We start from the raw sequence: 23434 nt of genomic DNA, 5'->3' as shown, positions 1-23434 counted from the left end.
AACAATAAAAACTGTGTAATTCTAGCATACATATGCATTTACAGTAGTAAAAAAAAAATTAGCAGTTTGGGCTGGAAATTGAATATGTATCAACTAATTACCCATGAGCTCAAAAGGAGCTTAGTGCTTAACATACTTGCAAAATCCAGACTTCAACCATGAGCATCAAATTATGAATGTATGTATGTGTACATGTATACGTTATCAGAACCTAGAAAAGTTTACTTTCAGATTAGTGTAGCAACTATAACTATAGTAAAGTAAAGTAAAATCTGGTTGTTGCTTGACAGTTTTTATTGTGTAAGATGAACTTAGAAAGTTGTAAGTTTGGGACATATATAAATGTTAATATCTACCAATAGTAGGTTGAGCAGAAGCCGACAGGAAAAAGATTTTAGTTGCTTTCTTTTCAACATTTCTATTTATATAGCAGGTACTCAAAGACAAATCATCTAGACACTAACTTCTACATGAAATAGCTGTGAAGAAGTTCTTTTCAGGCAGCTCAGAAGTTAAAGTTGAACAGTTCTTAGTGTTAGACCTCCAACTGAAAATAACAATGCTTCCTAACCAAGTAGACTATCTACTCCTAATACTATCTATAAAATATTCTTACAAATATCAAGCAAATAAAAATGACCGAATAGTTTCATTACAAAAAGCCATCTAAGAAGTCTTCTACAATAGCATCTTAACATTTAGCACTCTTAAAAATTGGGCTCAATGTGCTAGAGGGATGGCTCAAGCAATAAAGTGCCTGCCTAGCCAGCATTAAGTCTTGAACCTGGCATTGTTGATATGAAACAAGGGAAAGACAAGGAGGGAAAGGAGATTTTGGAGGAGGGTGGGAGAGAAAGAGGCACATTATATGCCATCCATTTCTGCAAAAACATTTACTGAATCATATATTTTGGCTAAGGGACAAGAAAAATACAAATTGTGGCAAACAGCAAAGGTCATCAAAACTGACTGACTTGAATTCATAAGATGAATCAACTACACAAAGCACTTAAGACTCAAAAAAATCAGTTCCCCACTGACAATAGGAATATTCAAAAACAAACATCTTGGCATTACCAAATTTGAAAATTAAGGTGTCAAGTAACAACTTACTTATTTTCAAAAACAACTGTGAGGGAGTCTTCATGAACATCTTTGATAAATCCCTACATAAAAGAAAAGAAGTGTTATTAAAAAACTGTTATCAATACTAGCAAATTCTACACAACTCTAAAAATCTGTAATAAGGATATAAAGACAATGTATAATACTAAAAAAATACAGGGGCTTAGAATTAGACTGGAGTTTACTTTTTCTTTGTGCTCATAATGGGCTTAATTTAACTCTGGGTCTCCCACTCTCTTCAGCTTTTTCACTCAAGGCTGGCACACTACCAGTTGAACCTCACTTCTACTTCTGGCTTTTTGCTGGTTAAAGATACAGTCTCTCAGGGACTTTTCTACCCGATAGCTTTGAATTCTGATCCTCAGATCTCAGCCTCCTGAGTAATTATCATTGCAGGCATGAGCCACTGTTTCTTTTTTGTTGTTTGTTTTTTAAACTCAGGGCCTTTGGCATGCTTAGCAAGCACTCTTCTACCTGGGATATACCTCCTAGTGAAAGTTTGATTTCCATCAGCTTGTGAGATGTATGACCTTTTAATTTATGAACCACTGTGAAATATCTATAAGGAAATTGGCAAATTAACAACATAAAAACCTGTATATCCTTGATCACAGATAGTATTAGCTAAAAGACACAATATTTACAACTGTGATTAAGAGCCAAATATCTAGAACCTGACTGCCAGAACTCACAACCCAACTCTATTACTTGTATATTCTTGACAACAGTTTTAATGTGATGAATTGAATTGTCTCTTATAAAACTGAAAAATGAAAGCCGGGTGCCAGTGGCTCACACCTGTAATCCTTGCTACTCAGGAAGCTGAGATCTGAGGATCACAGTTGAAAGCCAGTCCAGGCAGGAAAGTCCGTGAGACTCTTATCTCCAATAACCCACTCAGAAAACTGGAAGTGGCGTAGTGGCTCAAGTGGTAGAGCACTAGCCTTGAGCCTTGAGCTGAAGGACAGCATTCAGGCCTAGAGTTCAAGCCCCATGACCAACAACAACAACAAAAAAAAAAACACCAAAAAACTGAAAAATAAGATACTTAGCACAATAAGAATAAGAACTCAAATTTTATGTTACCAATATTAAATTATAGCTCAACTTTAAAAAAATATGACTTTTTTTGAAAGGTACAATCCTTACCATTACCTTAATATAATTTTCCTACTTCTTTTACCTCTTCCCTTAGAAAAATACTGGGTCAGCTGGACAGCTCTCATCTGTAATCCTAACTTCTCAGAAGGCTGAGATCTGAGGATCATGGTTCAAAGCCAGCCTGAGCAGAAAAGTCCATGGGACTTCTCTCCACTTAACCACAAAAAGGGGTTAGGGGCAAATGTGGAGCTGTGGCTCAAGTAGTGAAGCACTAGCCTTGAATGAGAAAGCTCAGACCCTAAGTTCAAACCTCACTGATTCCTTCCTCACTCCCAAAACTTACTGGGCTAAGCAGGGCGCTACTGACTCCTGCCTTTAATCTTAGCTATTCAGGAGGCTGAGATATGATGATTCAAAGCCAGGCTGGGAAAATTGGATAACCACATGCAGAACACTAAAACTGAATCTGAATTAATCACCCTGCACCAGTATCAAGTCAAAATGCATCGAAGATCTCAACGTAAGACCTGAAACCATGAAATCACTACAAGGTGTAAAGAAACATTAGGACTCCTTGGTACAAGGCAAAAACTTTCTGAGTAAAGATAGAGAAATACAGCATAAATATGATTAGATTAAACTAAAAAACTTTTGCACAACCAAAACAACAGTATTTTTTTTAGCTTAACAACAGTTAAGCTAAAAAGACAACCGAAACCTACAGAATGGGAAAAGATTTTTGCCACCTATATATCACACAATGGCCTAATGACCAGAATGACAGCCAATAGACTAGGAGAAAATCATCACTAGCAAAACATCTGACAAAGGTCTAATACACAATACAAAGGTCTAATACAAAATACACAAGGAACTTTAAAAACTAGTAAACCAATGAATGAATGAGCAAAGACGCTTTAAAAGATTTCTCAAAAGAAAGGCAAATAAGACACATGAGGAACTACTGAACATCCCTGACCATTAAGGAAATGCAAATCAAAACAACTGGCCACCATCAAGGACTCAAACAACAAATACTAGCAGGGCTGTGGGGAACTACACCGTTATTGGGAATGTAAACTAGTACAACCACCCTGGAAGGAACTATGGGGGTTCTTCAAAAAATTACACATGTAACTTTACTATGGACCCAGTCATACCATTCTTGGGGATCTACCTAGAACATTACAAGTCAGGATATGGTAAAGACCTTACATATCCACGTTCACTGCTATACTATTCACAACAGCCAAGTTGCAGAAACAGCCCAGATGCCCTACAAGTGAGTGGATTAATAAAATGTAGTATATACACACAAAAAGATTGTACTCATCCATTAGAAAGATTATGTCATTTGCAGAGAAATGGATGGACCTTGAACAAATGCTAAGTAAGCCAAGATCAAAGAGACAAACAGAATGTTTTCTCTCATATGTAGAAGCTACATCTAAAATTAACTGGACCTGATAACCTAACAGTACTCTAGACATTCACACACAAATTGTCAGACTTATAGGAGGTTACCCTCAGAGGAAGAACAACAAAAGGTGTAATTTCTCTAAACACTTAAAATACTACTTACTGAAACAAACTGCAGGAAATGGAAACATGGGTTTGGTTGTGGGAGTGTTTTTGTTTGGGGATTTTTAGAAAGCATTTTTAGAAAGTAAGCATTCATGCTATTCAGTATACACTATGTGGAAAATGATCTATGTAATTTGTGGATATGGATGGGAGGAGGAAACTGGAGGAAAGGTGTGCTTTTTCAAAAAATAAAATGTACTCATTACTTGACTTATGAAAAGGAGCCCCTCTGTACACCACCTTATAATAATAAAATTATTTTTAAAACTAATTTCTACCTGTGACTGGCTATTTTTCATCATATGAGCTTTTACTTGGGTTTACTGATTTGCCTTTAACAAAAGTAGATACTGAAATACGAGTTCAATGAGAATGAAATTACAATTTACTTTTACAAACATACAAAAATAAACCCTCGGGGAGGGAAAGGGAAAAAACAAAATGTTTAAATAGGGATACAGGTTGACCCACTGTAACAATGAGATGCACAAGACACTATTTAGGCGAGGGGGGATAGGTATAGTTGTGGAGGTGGGAGGGAAAGGATGGGAGGGGGAAAAACAAAGGAAGAGGCAACAATGCTTGATAAGAAATGTACTCATTACCTAGCTCTTATAACTGTAATCCCTCTATACAGTATTTTCACAATAAAAAACTTATTTAAAAAAATAAACCCTCAAAGAATCAACAACCCATTTACTAAATGGGCAAACAAGCTAAATGGACTTCTCAAAAATAGTAGAAATGGCGAACAGATCTAAAGAAATGCTGAACATTTCTGGCCACAGGAAAAGAAATGCAAATCAAAGCAACACAGATTCCATCTCACCCCAGTTAGAATGACCATCATCAAAAATACAAACATTGGCAGGAAGGTTGCTCTGGTATAGGGCTTGCCTAACTAGCATTCATGAAGCCCCAGGTTCAACACCTCACAACCACATAAACAGAAAAAAATCAGAAGTGGCACTGTGGCTCAAGTGGAAGTACGCTAGAGGCTTGAGCAAAAAGATGATCAAGGACAGTGCCCAATGACTGGCAAAAACAAAAAAACAGAAAACAAAAATGACCACTAACAGATGCTGGTGTGGATATGGATGGCAAAAAGGAGTCCTAGCTCACTATTTGTGGGAATGTAAACTTGTTTAACCACTCTGGAAAGCAGTATGGAGTTTTCTCAAAAAGCTAAACAACTATGATCCAGCATTCTTGGGCATTTACCCAAAAAATTATAATGGGATATATATTAAGGCTACCTGCACACCCATGTTCATTACAGCACTATTCGCTATAATAACTGAGGTATGGAATCAGCCCAGATGTCCCTCTAGGGGACATGAAGGAATGGATCAAGAAAATGTGGTGTAGATATAACACAATGAAATTTTACTCATGTTAAGAAAGAATGGTATTGCAACATTTGCAAAGAAACAGAAGGATCTGGAAAAAAGTCAGGACCAGAAAGACAAAGAATATGATCATTTTAGTCTCCACATATGAGAGAAAACAACTCAAATATATAGCTGGGCACCAGTGGCTCACACCTGTAATCCTAGCTACTCAGGAGGCTGAGATCTAAGGATCACGGTTCAAAGCCAGCCCGGGCAGCAAAGTCCATGAGGCTCTTACCTCCAATAAACCGCTAGGAAACTGGAAGTGGTGCTGTGGGGCTCAAGTGGTATGCATAAACTGTTTTGTTAAATGGAAACCTTTGTACACTGCTTTAAAAAGAAAAATAAAAGTAAAAACAAAAAGATTGAAAGCCAGCCTAAGTAGACAAATCCAAGAGATTCCTATCTCTAAGTAATGAGCAAAAAGCTAAAAGTTGATGTGTGGCTCAAGTTGGTAGAATGCCAGGCATGGGCAAAAAAGCTAAGCAATGGCATGAAGCTCTGATTTCATACCCCAATACTAGCTCAAATAAAATAAACAACAACAATAAAGATTAATATGTTGCCTCAAAACCATAGGTGGAATATAAATTGGTTCTCAATAAACTCACTGGTCATTTTTCTAACCTTAAATTTTAAAATTAGTTTACTTCCTTTGACTAAACAATCTCTTTTCCCAAATGCAGACAATATAGGAAAAGATGCTCAGAACCAAATTCCAGTTTGACTTAGAACCATCTCCTTTTTCTCAACTTCCTAATCTACTTAGTCTAGTAAGGGTCAGGTTACACCTTCACCCAGAGTGAGTTTTCTTAGAGATCCCATCTCTCCTTTTCTGGTCAAAGCTCTTCAGGGACTCTAGGTTCTCAAAGATCTTTGTGCAACTAAACAACCTGTGTCCCATGTATATCAATAAATGTGGCTGGTTACCACTTTAAAAGAAATTAAATTTACCTTCCTTTGATCAAAATTGCTAAAAAAAATAATAATAATAATAAGACCTGACATACTTACTAGAGGACAAACCACAATAAAACTCTTTTTATAAAATATTTTTAATTAGGGATAAAAAATAGGATAGAAATTATTTATTCAAAATCTTTACCTATCACTATGTAATGTTGGGTGAGCAGTCCTTGAAACTTGTGTAACTGTAATTCACACTAAACAAAAAAAAGGAAACTTACTTAAAAAAAAAAAAAAAAGATAGCCGATGCTGGTGGCTCATGCCTGCAATCCTAGCTACTCAAGAGGCTGAGATCTGAGGATCACAGTTCAAAGCCAGCCGTGGGCAGCAAAGTTTGTGAAACGCTTTTCTCCAATAAACTACTCAAAAAAAATCTGGACATGACACTGTGGCTCAAGTGGTAGAGCCTTGAGGACAGAGTGGCTCAGAGACAGAGCCCAGGGCCTGAGTTCAAGCCTCAATACCTAAAGGGGGGAGGGAGGAGAGAAGAAGACAAATCACAGTTCGAAGCCAGCAGAAAAGTCCCTTTGAGACTCATCTCCAATTAGCCACCAGAAAACAAGAAATGGAGATGTGGCTCAAAGTAGTATGCTAGCTTTGAGCTAGAGCTCAGAGAAAGCGCCTGGGCCAGAGTTCAAGCCCCACAAGAGACAAAAAGAAAAAGAAAAAAGAATAAAAACGTTTATTTCTATCAGAACCACAAATCCTTCACTTTCTCAAATACTTATACACATGTGAAATACTAGATAATTAGCAGATATTTTTTTCTAAATACTATCATACTGAACTCCATAAAATGTACCAAAAACTAGCTTATTCAAATATATGTACAAAATGCCTGGTCAAAAAAGTCACTCCTTCCAAAAAAAAAGAAAAACATTAAAAACTAGACTAAAGGGAAGCTAAGACTTTATTATAAAACCCAAGAGGAGAAAAATAGAGAGCAGACAAGACTGCAGCAAAATTTGTAATTTTGCAAAGCAGTCTTAAAAATACACATGCACACACTATTCTATAGTAATCCTAATAGTATTACCATTCTACTATTATGTAAGCAAATTCAACTACCAAAAAATTGGCAGTGAAAACTAAAAAACAAGCAGTTCAGTATAACCCTAGAAAAAGTCTTAGAGGAGAGGTTAACAGTTGGATTGTCACTAATTTAATTTAAATATTATTGTAAAGGTGATGTGCAAGGGATTACAGTTACATAAGGTAATGAATAAATTTCTTTTTGAACAGTATTATCTGCTCCCTCATTTTCTCCCACTCCACTCCCCCCACCTTCATTTGTCATTTATTTTAATAATAAAGTATGGCCAATTGTAGGAATGTAGGTAATTCATAAACCTGAAGCCTCCCAGTTCTTTTTCCCAACCTTTGCTACTCAAATGGTATCTCTGACATATCCCTGGTTCCCTTCTCCAGTTCCAACTGCTTATTTATTATCTCATTTACTTGTATGATATAGGATATATCATCGCATACCTTCATGGAGTCTTAAAAACAAACTTCTCACTACAAGTGCTATATTCCCCAAGTAGACTCCTTCCTTGCAATTCGGAAGACTTTTTTATTCTTTCTACTTAAAAATATAATGTTAAAAGAGCTGCCATTCCAACTTTGGTTATTTAACCAAACATTCTCTAGTAATAACTTCTGTATCCAGTCTGATTTCTAGTATGAGGCGTATTCATTCATAGCAATCATTATGGTAAGTACTTTCATAGTTACAAATCCTTCCGTATTAGAAAATGGATGGCTGTTTCTCAAATATTAAGTGGAAGACCCTTTCTACTTAATATTTCAGAAAACAGAATTTCCAAGTTGATAAATATGAGTGAATCATCACTTATCTGAAGTCAGCAACATTTTCAGCTTTTTCTAACTTACTAATTCTTCAAAACCCAACTTTCAGAGTCAGGAAACCACAGCAATTAACACTTCAGTAATAAGTTAGCTGAAACTAGATGCCTAATAAACCACTAGAAAATTTTGTTCATAAGAAAATCCTTTAATCGAGAAATGCCTTCCACAAACAAAACATTAATATCAATTATGTTTGGGTATGCACTTTCCACAAACACACAGCCCTAGTTTTTTCATAAAATCTATGAAATAGTTTTTCCATGAGATGAGAAAACATACAGCAATATTATAAATTAAATATAAAATTAGGAAAGAGGGAACTTGTAAGAAGTAGCACTTGGAAATACTCAACAGAAATTAAGGAAAGAAAATCCTTAGTGATTCAGTAAGGTGGCAAGCTATACAACAATCAATTTGCTTTTAGACATAATTAGTGGCTAGAAAAATAAAATGGACAAAAGCTTTTCTACTTATATCAGCAATCAAAACTAAATTTTACAAATGGGAAGGTGGCTCAATGGTAGAACGCTTGCCTTGCATGCATGAGGCCCTAGGTTCAATTCCTCAGCAGCACATAAGCAGAAAAAAGTCAGAAGTGGTGGTGTGGCTGAAGAGCTGAGGGACAGAGCCCAGGCCCAGAGTTCATTCAGGCCCCCAACACCAATAGAACAGGGAAGAGGAAAGGAAAAAGGAAAGGAAAGGAATTCTGTAAAATGGTTAAATCCCTTTGAAAACATTCCCATTAAATTCTTTTGGAACATGATTATTCTAGTCTAGAAAATTTTTCTTTGCTGGAAAAGTAGAACTTTAAATTCATCTATTTGTTTAGGTTGGTTACTGGAAACAGAAATAAAGACCTTAATACTCAGCAAACTACTAAGAATGGTAATTAGGAAGGAACAGTTTTAATCTACAAGTTTAGAAGTACAAAACCAGAAAGTCCAAGATAAAAAACCAACTTCTAAAAGAAAAAACAGCTAGCAATAATAATAATAATAATAATAATCTTCCTAAATGGAAGTCAGGAACTATGCCTGGCACTTAACCCATTCCAATCTCAAAAGTTAAATTTATTAAAAAATAAGAATGCTCATGGTTCAACAAGTAACCTATCAGGAATCAAGCCTCTAGCTCACATTGATTCCGTAAATAAGATAGAAATTATCAATCACAACACTGCTTCCTTCAAACTTGACTGGTCAAGTTGTCCTTACAGCGTTGAGTCACTCCACCTTCTATCAAAGTTCTACATTTTCATGGATTAGTGGCATCAAATTTAAACAAAATGTAAACATTTTTCTTTCTAGATTTAACAATTTCATTGTATATGTTTGATTCCTTCTCAAACATATTGAAAGCACTTTACCTGATGGCTTAGTTCCTAAAGTACCTTGTGGTTCAAATACTGCATTTCTAAAACATAAACTGATTAAATATGCCTCTTAACTAGAAGCACTTGGCTTATTTGTGAGATGCTTTTCCCTGCCTAACTCTTAATTTCTCCCCTTTCAACACATCAGGCAAAGATTACTGCTGAGAATAAATTTGTTTATAAAAGTACAGTTTAAAAAAGAAAAAGTAATGTACCATGTGATTTTTTTGTTTCTTTGTATGTTCCTCCCCCACGGTATAATGCGTTTTCTCTGTATTTAATGTTGGTGCCCTGCATCTTGTATATACACTTCTTTAATTCGGGGAGGAGAAGGGAAAAAACAATATGCTTAAATAAGGATACAGGTTGACCCATTGTAAGAATGAGATGTAAACAACACTGTGAAAAACAAACATTACAACTGGGTGTGGGGGGGAGTTGTGGAGGTGGGAGGGGGAAAACAAAGGAGGAGGCAACAATGCTCAATAGTAAATGTACTCATTACCTTGCTCATGTAACTGTAACCCCTCTGTACAGCATTTATACAATAAAAAACATACAAAAAAAGAAATAGTATAATTTATGTAAAATTCATTACTTCACATTTTTTTTGCTTTTCATAAACTATAACAATGTATTTAGATACCACTTGTTAATGCTTGATCAATTACATCAGTTTACTTATTTGTCCTTGGCCAGTGTTTGACTTCCCACCCTCAATTCTGAAGATTTAACATCTTTGAACTCAGGATGCTTCTTATAATAAAGCACACCTGCCAGTCAGGATATAAATGTCACTTTTTAACCCTGCTCAAACTGGTTTGCTTGCCATTTTCCTACAGATTTGAATATATCCCTTGAGATTTCAGTCAGCAAACCCCTGAAGAATCATTTTAGGAAGGACTGAGGTTTCTTACCAGAAGGCTTTTCTGTTGACACCTTCTGATAAAAATCAAACTTGCAGAAATTCTTGGAAGAAAATCCTGGAGGTAATAGAGGAGAGCTCTTTCAAAGTGTGCTTGCAGCATTAATGCTCTCCATGGCACTAAAGAAAATATGTTGAGAAGAAACATCTTAACATGAAGATGTTTTAAAGTGTTATGTAGGGGCTGGGAAGTTGGCTCAGTGGTAGAGCACTTGCCTTGCATGCATGAGGCCCTGGGTTCAATTCCTCAGCACCACATAAGCAAAAAGAAAAAAAGCTGGAAGTAGCGCTGTGGCTCAAGTGGTAGAGCGCTAGCCTTGAGCTGAAGAGCTGAGGGACAGCGCCCAGGCCCAGAGTTCAGGCCCCACGACCGAAAAAATAAAAATAAAAAAATAAAGTGTTAGGTATACAAGTGTCTAAAGGTGGGCTGGGAAGGTTGCTCAGTGGTAGAGCGCTTGCCTTGCATGCATGAGGCCCTGGGTTCGATTGCTCAGCACCACATAAGCAAAAAGAAAAAAAGCCGGAAGTGGAGCTGTGGCTCAAGTGGTAGAGCGCTAGCCTTGAGCTGAAGAGCTGAGGGACAGCGCCCAGGCCCAGAGTTCAGGTCCCACGACCAGATCCAAAAAAAAAAAAAAAAGTGTCTAAAGGTGATCTGTCAAAATGCACGTGAGAATACCAAGACAACCAAGCCTCAAATTAGTGATAATTCTCACGACTGATACCATGTTAGGTACAAAGAAACTGCAAGAGCCTTTAGCTCTCCAAGTCTGAGTAGAAATAATCTATTCCCTGGATTCTAAACTATTTAGATAACTCCATCCATGGCTTACTGATACCTCAAATCAAACTGTTCATCCTTTGCACCCTATACATTTAAGAAGCATTTTACAGGATTGGGAGGAGTACTGGGGTTGAAACTTAGGGCCTGCCCTACCTAAATTCTATCACTTGAGCCTCACTTCCAGCCATCTATAAGATTTTTCTAACTTAGAAAAATCTTAACAGTCTTTTACAATCAGAGCTTTTAACAGTCCAATGCAGTAAGGCATCCACTGTATGTAATGAATTTACTTCGTTCTCATGTATCTAGAACCCTACTTAATATCTCCAAGATCTGGATCATCATCAAGACAATCTACAAACCAAAGGATTGATGCCTATTTGAGTATTCTTATGCAATCAAAGATATGACAGTAATCTTTAAAGCTATTCCTTTCCCCCCAAAAAAACTAAAATAAATCTGGAGCTTTTATGTCTATACTTAAAGATACACAATAAACATCTTACATTTATACTGTCCACACAGGAATAAAACCTGTATCAGAGAAGGAAAAAAGACCTTCATTTAATAAAAACCACTACAACAGAGTGATTTCATTGATATTTTTAAGGCTCAGATTCACTACTTAGTACATGGCAGGTCAGGTCAATAAAGATCTGAAGCAGTAAACAATAAATAAATAAATAAATAAGTCTCAGGACTGACATAGTGATACATATGCCTGTTATACTAGCTACCTGAAAGGCAGAGTCAGTGAGGAGCCCTGGAAAAAAATAAACAAGACCTTATCTCACAAAGAAACTAACCTGTAATTCTTTTTTTTTTTTAAATGTAACCTGTAATTCTAAACACCCAGGAGGCTGAGAGCTGAGGATCGTGGTTCAAAGCCAGCCCAGGCAGGAAAAGTCTCTTTATCTCCAAGAAACCACCAAAACTATAGATCATATGGTAGGAAAAAAAAAAAAATCCTCAGAAACTATGCCCAGGCTATAAGTTCAAGCCCCATGACAGGATACAGCCCTTTTGTATATCAAATGTCACCCTCTCGTGCCAGGGAGTTATGGATAAGGAGGACAATCAGCACCTGATCCTTACATATACAAAACAGTATTTCAGAGATGGTTTATTCAGAGATGGTTTACTATTTAATGTAAGGTACTACCACAACTGTCTACCTATATATGGAAGAAGAAGTACTAAGTCACTAGATTAATACCTATAATATTTAGAAACCTTAAAAACTGTTAAGTGACAACATAACAAAGACTGGCAAATTAAGGCAATCTGTGGAACAGCATATTCTAAGTCAAACAAACATAAAAATTCCCAAGTGGAATCTGTAAATCAAAGTTACAGTGAACCCTGCTGCTAAAAATAAAGGATTATAAAACCCATTTCTGGCTGAGAACAGGGTAAAAGAATTGCCACTTTTTGAAAAGTCATCTGTTAACATTTGTTAGTTTTTTTAAGTTCCTAAAAATATACAGTTGCTTTCGCCAAATCTATCCCATTTCTTGAAATTATCCAATTGGAAATAGATATGTAGAGTAAGATGAGAGACAGACACAAGGAGGAAAATGTAGCCATTACTGAAGAGCAACCGAACTTGATATATCCTTAGGAAATATTAAGCAACTAATACAAATTAACTATATTACACATTAAGTTTAGTTCATTCAAGATGGACAATTTTACTTTTTTATAGAGCATACTAAAATAAACCCTCACATCTGTGTTAAGAATGTGTCTCCAAATACAACTATGAGCACAGAGCAAAATCTGGCTGGAAACATGGATACATGGTTATAAATAGGGGTTACTTAAAACATAGGGGACAAGATACTGAGTGATAAAGGACAGTCAGGAAAAAAAAGATAAGGAACAAATTTGGAATAAATCAAGTTTGTACATTCCACCTGTAACTGTGTAAAATTAGAAATGTGAATGCATACATAAATACATACATCTATATTTTTTAAACTTGTGATACCTGGCATAATGGTACATGCCTATAATCCCAGCACTTGGGAGGCCTATTCAATGTGCTTATTTTAATTCATTTATAAATTACTTATACTTACACACACATAATTTGTTTGTCAGGAATAGTAGCCTATAATGTCACCGGCTGGGAAAGTTGAGATACTAAGATCATTTGAGTCCAGGAGTTCCAAGAACAGCCTGGATAACACAGAAAACCACATTTAAAAAAGAAAAGAAAAACTAAAACTCAATTTTGAAGATTAAAGACCTACATAACTAAATCTGCAAAGCTGACAATTACTGATACTTATTTCAAGCCAATGGACACATTTAACAATTAAAATGCACTTTTTATTAATTATATTACAGAACTTATTTCATTACAGTAAATCCTGGTTAAAAATGTCACATACACGTACATACACACATAAAGCCTTCATGAGTTGGGAGTGGAGTGTGGTTCAGCAGGTAAGAACATTTGCTTAGTATGTAAGGCCCTAGGTTTAATTTCTAGCACACACACAAAAATATCCTTCCCCATTATTATTACGCATTTAACTGTTGTGAATAAAAAAAACTAGAGGTCAATGAGGGTGCCAAAATCCACCAAGCAATCAAGCACATAGAACTATTCAGGCTACTCCCTTTTTATGCCTAACCCAGCAGGTCCTGCCCCTCTGCTCAGATTGGCTGTGGTGCCCTGGCTTAGAATCTGCAACAGGATGTAGTTTAACAGGAACAGGTTGTAATTAACAAGAGCAATATGTAACAAATTCCATGAGCTTGTAACAAAGATATCTTAATTAAGGTGTAGGAGGAAAAAGATGTAACTAAAGTTTAACCAACCAAGGACAAAGCAGGAACTTTACAGAAAAACAATTCTCGGAAGACTGACAGGAAGCAACCCACTTTGATAGAAAAAATGCACTTATATAGAAAGATAGGTTTTCTCACAATTTATTCGGTCATTATATAGACTGAAGACTACTATGTACTAAATGCACATTATCAAACTACTAGAAAATGTGTTCAAGATGGCTTCCAACTATGAAAATAGAACAAGAAAATCTGTTGCAATTGTTTTGGGAAGAAGGAAGGGAGAGTGATAAAGGAGGGGAAAGTAATTGGAAAATACTGGAAGCACTTAAAAATAGAACAATAAAACATCCCTCCAAGTTAAAAAAAAAAAAAGTCTTCAAAATAACAAAAAAGTCTTTAAAAAGCCATGGCAAGAGAAACAATTATATATAAATATAAATATAATTAAGTGGCTGAATTAAGAAAGGGAAGCCACAGTATTTTCACAATAAAGTCCTATGTTAATAATAAAAAAAAAAAGAAAAAAGAAAGAAAGGGAAGCCATTCTATCCAAGGGGCCAGAAAGAGGAGGACTGAAGTTCAAGGCCAATTCAGGCAGAAACATTCACAAGACCCCTTCTCAAAGAATCTGTAACTAAGCACAGGGATGCACACCTGTCATCCCAAGCTATGTGGGAGACTGAGATTGGGAGAACTGTGGTACCAGCACAAGCCAAGGCAGTAAAGCTGGACACAATAGTGTATGCTTGTGATCCCAACAAGGATAGGAGGCCCAAAAGCTGGAGCATCATGGTTTAAACATTCCCTAGAGAAATATGAAGACACTCCCCCCACCCAATAACCAATAAATGATAAGGCTTAAGACATAGCTCAGTGGTAAATGTGTTAGCCTAGCAAGCATGAAGCACTTCAATCAAACCCTAATACTGCTTTAGTACAACCAGGCACTTGTGGCTCATACCTGTAATCCTAGCTACACAGGATGCTAAAATCTGAGGATTGCGGTTTTAAACCAGCCTGGGCAGCAAACTCTCCATGAGACTCTTTATCTCCAACTGGATGCTATGACTCAAAATGGTAGAGCACTAGCCTTGAGCAAAAGAGCTCAGGGACAGCACCCAGGCCCTGGGCTCAAGGCCCACCACCGACCCCCCCCAAAAAAAGTACATATAATTATGTGCATTTCAAGTATATCCAAAAGTACCTTACTCACCAACATCTTAAAACTACCGTGGAGGATGTAAACACTATCAAATACAAAAAAAATGTAAGGTGTATATATCGTTAAATTATTCTACACAAAAGTAAACATTTTTTAACATTTTAACCTAATATATTCTAAATATTATTTGAGCTATGTAACTTTTTTTTTAGTTCTTGCTGGTACTAAGAGCCTGAACTCAGAGCCTAAGCTGTCTTCCTCACAGCTGGCACTCTACTATTTGAGCCACAACTCCAGCCCCATATTACAGGCCAACTAGAGAAGGGAGTTAAAGGGCTTCTCTGCCTGGGCTGGCTTCCAATTACAAATTTTCCAGGTCTCAGCTGCCTGAGTAGCTAGGATTACAGGTGTGAGCCACAGGCACCATAAATTATTGGTATGATTTACATTCTTTTACAAACTATCATAATTGAGACTAACACTTCTGAACTCAGCAACTGGTGGTACCATTTTGAAAAGAGCATTTTTGTAAAGAAAATATAGACCAAATCATTACTGTAGGAATCATCACAATTCCATCCTTGTAATTTTCATTGTACTAATTGGTTATAGCTTGCAAACTACCTAATTGTACTTTTTAAAAAAAACTACCATATGGTTTAAAAAGATAAACTCTATAGAGTCAAAGATCAGAGTTTGAATCTTGAATCAGTCTTTAATTCCTTAGACTCAGCCTTATTATCCATAAATGGTGTTAACTGCTTCACTGTGGTAAAGGACTTGCATGCACATTTATGTGCAAGACACACACACACAAACACACACTGTCTTAATTAAATCTAGCTGAGGCAGATGACCTGAGAACCAGGCCAGGACATTTTACCCCCAACATGCCCCACTGTGGAACTCCTCAGCATTTAGGAAACACTGATTTAATTTTTAAAATTGTAGCCAAGCTCATGGGGCCCATACATGTAATGTGGGCTGAGATGAGAAGGAAGAAAAGTCCATTTCATAAAAGCTAGGTTGGAAACATGGCTCATGGTAATATAATGACAAGGAAACCAAATAAGCTAAAGATCCTTAGTTCAAACACTGTAACTCAGACACCCAGGAATATAACCACTTCACTATAATCTATAGTTTATTATTAGTGATAGAACACCTAATGTGTAATTTAGCTGATATCCTCAAATTTTATTTAATATTAAGCTAAATGAATAAAGAAATTAATTATGCATGTTACAGTATAAGTTTTGTAATGTTATATTCCTAGCAGCATATCATGGTACATGCCTCTAATCCCAAAAGAGGCAGCTGAAGTAGGAGGAACCAAGCCAGCCTGGATTATAAAGCAAGACGGTTTTCCTTTAAAAAAAAAATAAGGAAGTGGTACTGTAGCTCAAGTGGTAGAGCGCTCGCCTTGAGCTGAAGAGCTGAGGGACAGGACCCAGGCCCAGAGTTCAAGTCCCATGACCGACAAAAAAATATATATATATATAAATATATAAATATACATAAATACATAAATATATAAATATATATATAAATATAAATATATATATATATATATATATATATATATATATATATATAAAGCCGGGCGCTGGTGGCTCACGCCTGTAATCCTAGCTACTCAGGAGGCTGAGATCTGAGGATCTCGGTTCAAAGCCAGCCTGGGCAGGAGAGACCGTGAGACTCCTATCTCCAATAAACCACCAGAAAACCGGAAGTGGCGCTGTAGCTCAAGTGGTAGAGTGCTCGCCTTGAGCTGAAGAGCTGAGGGACAGCACCCAGGCTCAGAGTTCAAGCCCCATGACCGACAAAAAAATAAAATAAAATAAAATAAATCAGGGCTGGGAATGTGGCTCAGTGGTAGAGTGCTTGCCTTGCATGCATGAGGCCCTGGGTTTGATTCCTCAGCACCACATAAGCAGAAAAGGCCAGAAGTGGCGCCATGACTCAAGTGGTAGAGTGCTAGCCTTGAGCTGAAGAGCTGAGGGACAGCACCTAGGCTCAGAGTTCAGGCCCCACAAAAGACCAAAAAAAAAAAGAAATAAAAATAAAAATTTTAAAAAGGCTGAAATCTGAGGATTATAGTTCAAAGCCAGCCCAGGCAGAAAAATCCCCATAAGACTCTTATTAACCACTCAAAATCAGAAACAGAACTGTGGTTCAAAGTTGTAGAGCAACAGCTTTGTGCAAAATTGCTCAGGGACAGAGCCCAGGCCCTGAGTTCAAGCCCCATGAGTGACAAAGAAAAGACAGCTCTAAAAGTAATTAACTTTATAAATGGGCCTGACATTTTATTCACCTATATTAGACCTTTTACATATACTTACAACACCATAGAAATGTTCCTCTGTATGAGCCAGAAATAATGAAGTACTTTTAACTTCTATTTAAAGCTGTATATAGTATACCTACTTATAGCTCAGAGATGAGCATGTTTATCATACAAAACGCCAAGTTGACCACCAACACTAAAAAAAGTACTGTATTTAACTCAAGATTATAATAGTACAATATTTCAAAGTCTAATATGGTAAAGGTAGCCATGACACAAGGGCATTTTTAGTCTCAACAATGCAACCCCTGAGGTTGAGAGAAGACTGCAAGAGCAGAAAGTTCCAAATCCTATGTTGCATCAAAACAGCCAAACCCCACTTTAAAAAAAAGTTTGATTCCATAGGCATCAGTTAAAAATCACTTTTAAGCTAAGTGCAGTGGTGTACACCTGTAACTGCAGCTCTTACAAGGGAGAGCAAGGGTGCAAGGCCAGAATTAAGCAACCTAGCCCAGGCCATAGAGGAAATTCCAACCTCAAAATTATGGAAACAGCTGGGTGCTGGTGGCTTATGCCTGTGATCCTACTAAATCATGAAGCTGAGATCTAGAATCAAGATTCAAATCCAGCCCAGAAAAAGTCAAGTGAGCAAAAGAGCCAAAAGTACAACTGTGGCTCAAGTGGCAAAGCACTAGTGTTGAGTAAAAAATAGTAGGGACAGTGCCCAAGCACACACACACACACACACACACACACACACACACACACACACACACACACACACACACACACACACACACACACACACACACACACACACACACACACACACACATTTATAAATAAATATACATACAAATATATGAAAACAGTAATAGCAACAAGAGGACACTTTTAACAATAAAGCATTTTTGACTAATGAAAGAGTAATACCGTAGAATGTTAAAAAATTCAACTGCAAAAATCAATTTTATGAAATACACATATTCATCTCTTCCAATTTCTTAGCCTTCTGGTTAAGATAAAGTATAGAACACATCTTCTACCTTAATAAAGTTTTGAAAAAGCACTTTACAAGTACCAAAGTAATGGGCTGGGAAGGTTGGCTCAGTGGTAGAGTGCTTGCCTTGCATGCATGAGGTCCTGGGTTCGATTACTCAGCACCACATAAGCTCAAGTGGTAGAGCACTAGCCTTGAGCTGAAAGGCTGAAGGACAGCAGCCTGGCCCAGAATTCAGGCCCCACGACTGACAAAAAAGTAAAATATAAAGTACATTAGTAAATCCTTAAGATGTTGCTATAGGTAGAAAGGGTACAAAAGCCAGGTCCAGATATTTTTTGGGTCCGGTCGTGGGGCCTGAACTCTGGGCCTGGGTGCTGTCCCTCAGCTCTTGAGCTCAAGGCTAGCACTCTACCACTTGAGCCACAGCGCCACTTCCGGCTTTTTTTTTATTTTTTCTGCTTATGTGGTACTGAGGAATTGAAACCAGGGCCTCATGCATGCAAGACAAGCACTCTACCACTGAGCTACCTTCCCAGCCCCAGGTCCAGGTATTTTATATCAAATTATACCCTACCACCAAGTGTGTAATTGATAACTTCCTATTCTTTTCCTTCCTACTGATTTATAAGGCTGTTGACATTTCTCTGTAATTAAAGATCTATTATTAAGCTAAAATTTAAAAAGACAAAACATTTAGCATGCAAAATCTTTAGCTCTTCACTGGTTCTGTAATAGTGTTTCAGTTCATTGAATATCTACACACCATTGCTTTAAGCAGTAATACTGGCTACATACTTCAAGCAGGAATAACGTAGCTGTAGTACCACAACTAATGCTAGTACTCTCCCATAATCCCAGCACCAGGGAGCTGAAGGCAAGTAACAGACTTTGGAAACTCAATGAAAATTTACAATTATAGTCAATGCATTTATGTCTGTGAGGACAGAATTCAGAATCAAATGTTAACAGCTCTTCAATTTCAAGGCAATTTATGAGTTTTTAATGCGCTTCTAACAATCCCTCACTGATCAAATATTATTTTCTAATTAGAAAAAAAAGTAAACTGCTCCTATGCAAAAACTCATCATCTTACACTGTGTAAGCCTATATACGATATAAAAAACCATGGGTATGACAACATTAAGAAGAGGACAAAAAATATGCAAGGAACTAGGGATGTCAGATTAACTACTGAGGGCCTATGAGCAATATAAAGGACAATCCCTTCATCATCAAAGTGGTGGTGACAAAAATGTAAAGAATATAAACTAGTAAAGAAGGAACCCCTGAGTTCACACTTCAATACAGTAAAAAGTAAAATAAGTCTGTTTCAGGAAAAAAACAAAACTTACTCTAGGTAAACTAGCCTCAAATGTAACTACTATTCAGTGGAAAAAGGTTTCTAGTAGACACTAGATTAAAAAAGAAAAAGAAAACATACCGGCCAGGCTCCAGCTACTCAGGAGAATTGAGGTTCAGAGAACTGCAGCTCAAAGTCAGCTCCGGCAGAAAAGTTTGCCTGAGACTCTTATCTCCAATTAACCACTCAAAATCTGTTAGTGGTGCTGTGGCTCAAATGGTAGATCCATAGCCTTGAGTACAAATAGGCTCAAGGGCTGCACGCCCAGGCCTGGAGTTCAAGCCCCACAATCAAGGGGAAAAAAAAAAAAATACTGGGAGCCACTTAGCTGCATCATATCTCTCATTTTACAAACAGACAAGACAGACAGACAGACACACACACACACACACACACACACACACAGTGGATTATGGCTGCATAAAATTTCAAACGTTCAAACATGAACTTTTAGTACACACAAATGTCCTTCCCAACTCCTGCCAAACCCGCAGCTCACTTTTAAGGTAAAATAGGTAAGAGTCAAGGCTAAGTAGAACCAAGCACTAGATTTGTAGCATAAGAAAAGTAATTAGTAATACTCCAGAGTTTCACTAGAGGAAGTATATTATGAACTGACTCAGGAAAAATCATGAGAAACCAACCAAAGATTATAAACAATTTTTACAAAGCCAAACTGATTACCTTATAAAAAATGACAATTGTGCAGCAGACTAAAAACCTAATAAAATTAGGTAAGAAATTACATTCTAACACCTACATGATACAAAAGAACTTGTTAAAACAAAGCAAACGCTTTTTCAATAAACTGGAAAATGAAACCTAACCACGTGTATGATGAGAGGAATGATGATGCATTACCCGAGACAGGAAAAGTTTGTACTAAATCCATTCCTTGTGGTCCAGATAAACCAATCATCTTCATTGGTTCTGGGAAAGCAACCTCTTATTTTCACTGAGAAGTAGTCAAATTTCACTTAGTTCATTTGTCTGACACCAAGTTTTATCAAGACTATAAACCAGTTACATGTTGATAGATCATACTCTAAATAAAAACTACTTTCCAACAGGCACTGCTTCTAGTTTATGCAGACAGTTTACAGTTTTGTAAAAAGCCACTAAGAATCCATGATACTCTGCACAAGTGTGCCTCCTTAATGCTATTACCAAGTGACTAACCCACAAAACTAATCAATGTATTAAGGAAAATCTGGCTGAAAATAGGAAATCGTGATCAGATACACTGAAATGAAAACGTGTGAGAAATCGTTGTGGGTATGCACAATACCCACGTATTAGAAGAAGGCTCGTCATAAAAATAGCCAAGACTCTCAAACATCTGAGATGCTTGGCTTAGTGAGATTGACTGACAGACAACAGCTGCGGGAGATTTTCTATTGATCTTGTAACCTCCTGGCATACTTCAAGAAAAAGAAAATCGGAAGGAGATCATTACAATGGCAAAAAAAAAATACTGTTAGGACTTCATTTCCAGTTACTTGACACCCCCCCCCACCAACACACACACACACACACACACACACACACACACACACACACACACACACACACACACACACACACACACACACACACACACACACACACACACACACACACACACACAGAAAGGCCCTGAGAAATTCCTCTACTTCAGAATCCGTTTCCAGCCCTGATCACATAGCAATGCATCTCCTCAAAGGAACAAAAAGAACCTCGTGGAGAAAAGGAAAAGAGAAAATAGAAAAGGGTTTAAGAAAAACCTTACAGGGTACCTGACAGAAGTCACCGCCCCACCTGCCCCTCCGAGTCCCACGTTTTAAATCTTCAGAACTCTCCCCTTTTCTTCCGTAATAGAGGCACTTAAGGCGCCGCCCCGATTTCCCAGGCCGTAAAAATCATTTCGCCCCGCCACATTTCAAGGTTTTTTTTTCCTACTTCACTCTTCCATTCGACCCTTTCGCCGGCTCCCCTCCCCCCCGCTCCGACACTAGAGATTCGTGGGCCCCGACCCCGAACAATACGAAGGTGAATTCCTCAGATTCCGCCCGACGCCCCCCTCCCCCGGCGGCGGGGAGGGGTCTGAGCCGCGGGCCGCAGCTCCCGCCAGGCCTGGCCGGGCCGGAACCAGCCAGGGCCGGGCCGGGGGGGGGGGGGAAGGGGGGGAGCGGCGGGACCGCGACCCCAGCGCCGCCCGCCTGGCTCCCACCTCAGGCGCTGGGCCTGCTCGCTCCAGCCTCCCCGCCGCCCAGCCGCTGCCCGGCTCGCCCCCGCCGGCTCGCCCAGGGGCCTCACCCCCGGCCAAGAACACGGTCCTCCCGTAGGGAAAGGCCAGGGGCACCGGCGAGTGGCTTCAAAACATAGCGGAGCCCGGGCCCCCGAGACCGTTAAACCGCGGGCGGAGTGGAGACCAGCGCGGAGCCTTGTGTGGCCTCGGGTTTCGGCCCAGCCGCGCTTCCGTCCGCAAACTTCACTCCCGGGGACCACCTACGCCCCCCCACAACCCGTCCCAGCCCCCGGCAGACCCCCACGACGCGGCCACGGGGCCAATACCTTATAGAAAGCCCCGTTGGAGCCGCGAACCTCCACCGTCAGCTCCGCCATGTTGGAACCGCAAAGGCCGCTGGGAAGAGATTCTAGAAACTTTCCAACCCGAGGGGCGGGGGGAGGGGCGTGACGGAGCGGGGGGGGCGGGGAGGGGGCGGGGACTGGGATTCCCCGCCCGCGCCCCGGGGTCTCAGCGTGCGGTCTCGGCTCTCCCCGCGGCTCCCGCGCTCCTCACCGGCCCGCGGGGCTCCGCCCGCCGCGGCCCCACGCCCGCCGTGCTCCGCACAATCGCTCGACCTCCGCTGACCCGTCTACGTCTCCGCCCCGCGGGCCGCCGCCCGCCCTCCCCCGGGCGCGTCGCCGGGACGCGGCGGCGTCTCCCGGTGGTTGCTCGAGGGCCTCGCCCGGTGCCCGGTGCCCGGTGGACGGCCTGCCGGGCTCCGCACCTCGGCCAGGGCGACGGCGGGGCTCCGAACCTCCCGAAGACCTGAGAATCGCGCGTGGTTTGTGACCCCGAGCCTTCCGGGCCTATTGAAAGTCGGACCCGAACTCCGGAGTCGCACACCCTCCTAGCCGTGGGGAAGCGGAGCCGTTTGCGGGGCGTGGCGGGGGGGGAGGGAGAACCGCATAGCGGACGCCGCCCGGTCCCCACGGGGCACCCGCCAAACTTCCAGACAGCTCAGAGCGAGCCCGCCCCGAGTGACCACCGGCATCCTGAAGCTCCACGAGCCAGGCCTGTGGACGCCACGCTGGAGCGGCCGCGGGGCGGAGCGGGAGAAGGGCTTACACTTGTTAACTACTTTCACAGAAAAACTTTTTTTTCCTCTAGAGTTTTAGAGACAAGGTCCATATAGCCTAGGTTGGCTTCCCAACACTCCGTCCCAACACTGTATACATATACATGTACAGGTGTGTGCTAGTACGGGGACTTAGCTCAGGGCCTGGGCAATGTTCATTAATACACACACACACACACACACACACACACACACACACACACTTCCGACTTTTTGGTGTTTAATTGGATTTTCCTGCTGGGGCTGGCTTGAAACTTTGATCCTCAGCTCTCAAGTCCCTGAACCAATTCATTTGGTTTAAAGTATATAAGGTAAAGGTCTTCGGTATATTCATAATTGCCCAGCCATTTCCATGATCAAT

At 39.4% G+C, this 23434-nt stretch overlaps 1 protein-coding gene across 8 annotated transcripts in view; it reads right to left on the bottom strand.

Moving 5' to 3' along the window:
- Fxr1 (FMR1 autosomal homolog 1) overlaps positions 1-22393 on the bottom strand; it is a 61166-nt gene extending 38773 nt beyond the window's left edge. For 3 of the 8 annotated variants that reach the window (XM_070025863.1, XM_070025868.1, XM_070025864.1), the window contains exons 1-2: positions 22283-22391; positions 1114-1166 (exon numbers count right to left, since the gene is read on the bottom strand). In XM_070025863.1, the coding sequence (XP_069881964.1) occupies positions 1114-1166; positions 22283-22333 (104 nt within the window). In that variant the 5' untranslated portion in view covers positions 22334-22391. Of the gene's footprint in view, positions 1-1113; positions 1167-21504; positions 21526-22282 lie in introns of those variants that run through there. The other 5 variants (XM_070025867.1, XM_070025869.1, XM_070025866.1 and 2 more) reach the window with 4 other exon arrangements.
- Between the last annotated feature and the right edge of the window lie 1041 nt (positions 22394-23434).

The sequence above is a fragment of the Dipodomys merriami genome, unplaced genomic scaffold (genome assembly GCF_024711535.1).
Source record: "Dipodomys merriami isolate MVZ:Mamm:240054 unplaced genomic scaffold, mDipMer1.0.p SCAF_173, whole genome shotgun sequence".
Classification (NCBI taxonomy): Eukaryota; Metazoa; Chordata; class Mammalia; order Rodentia; family Heteromyidae; genus Dipodomys; species Dipodomys merriami.
This window is presented reverse-complemented; position numbering and strand designations above follow the sequence as displayed.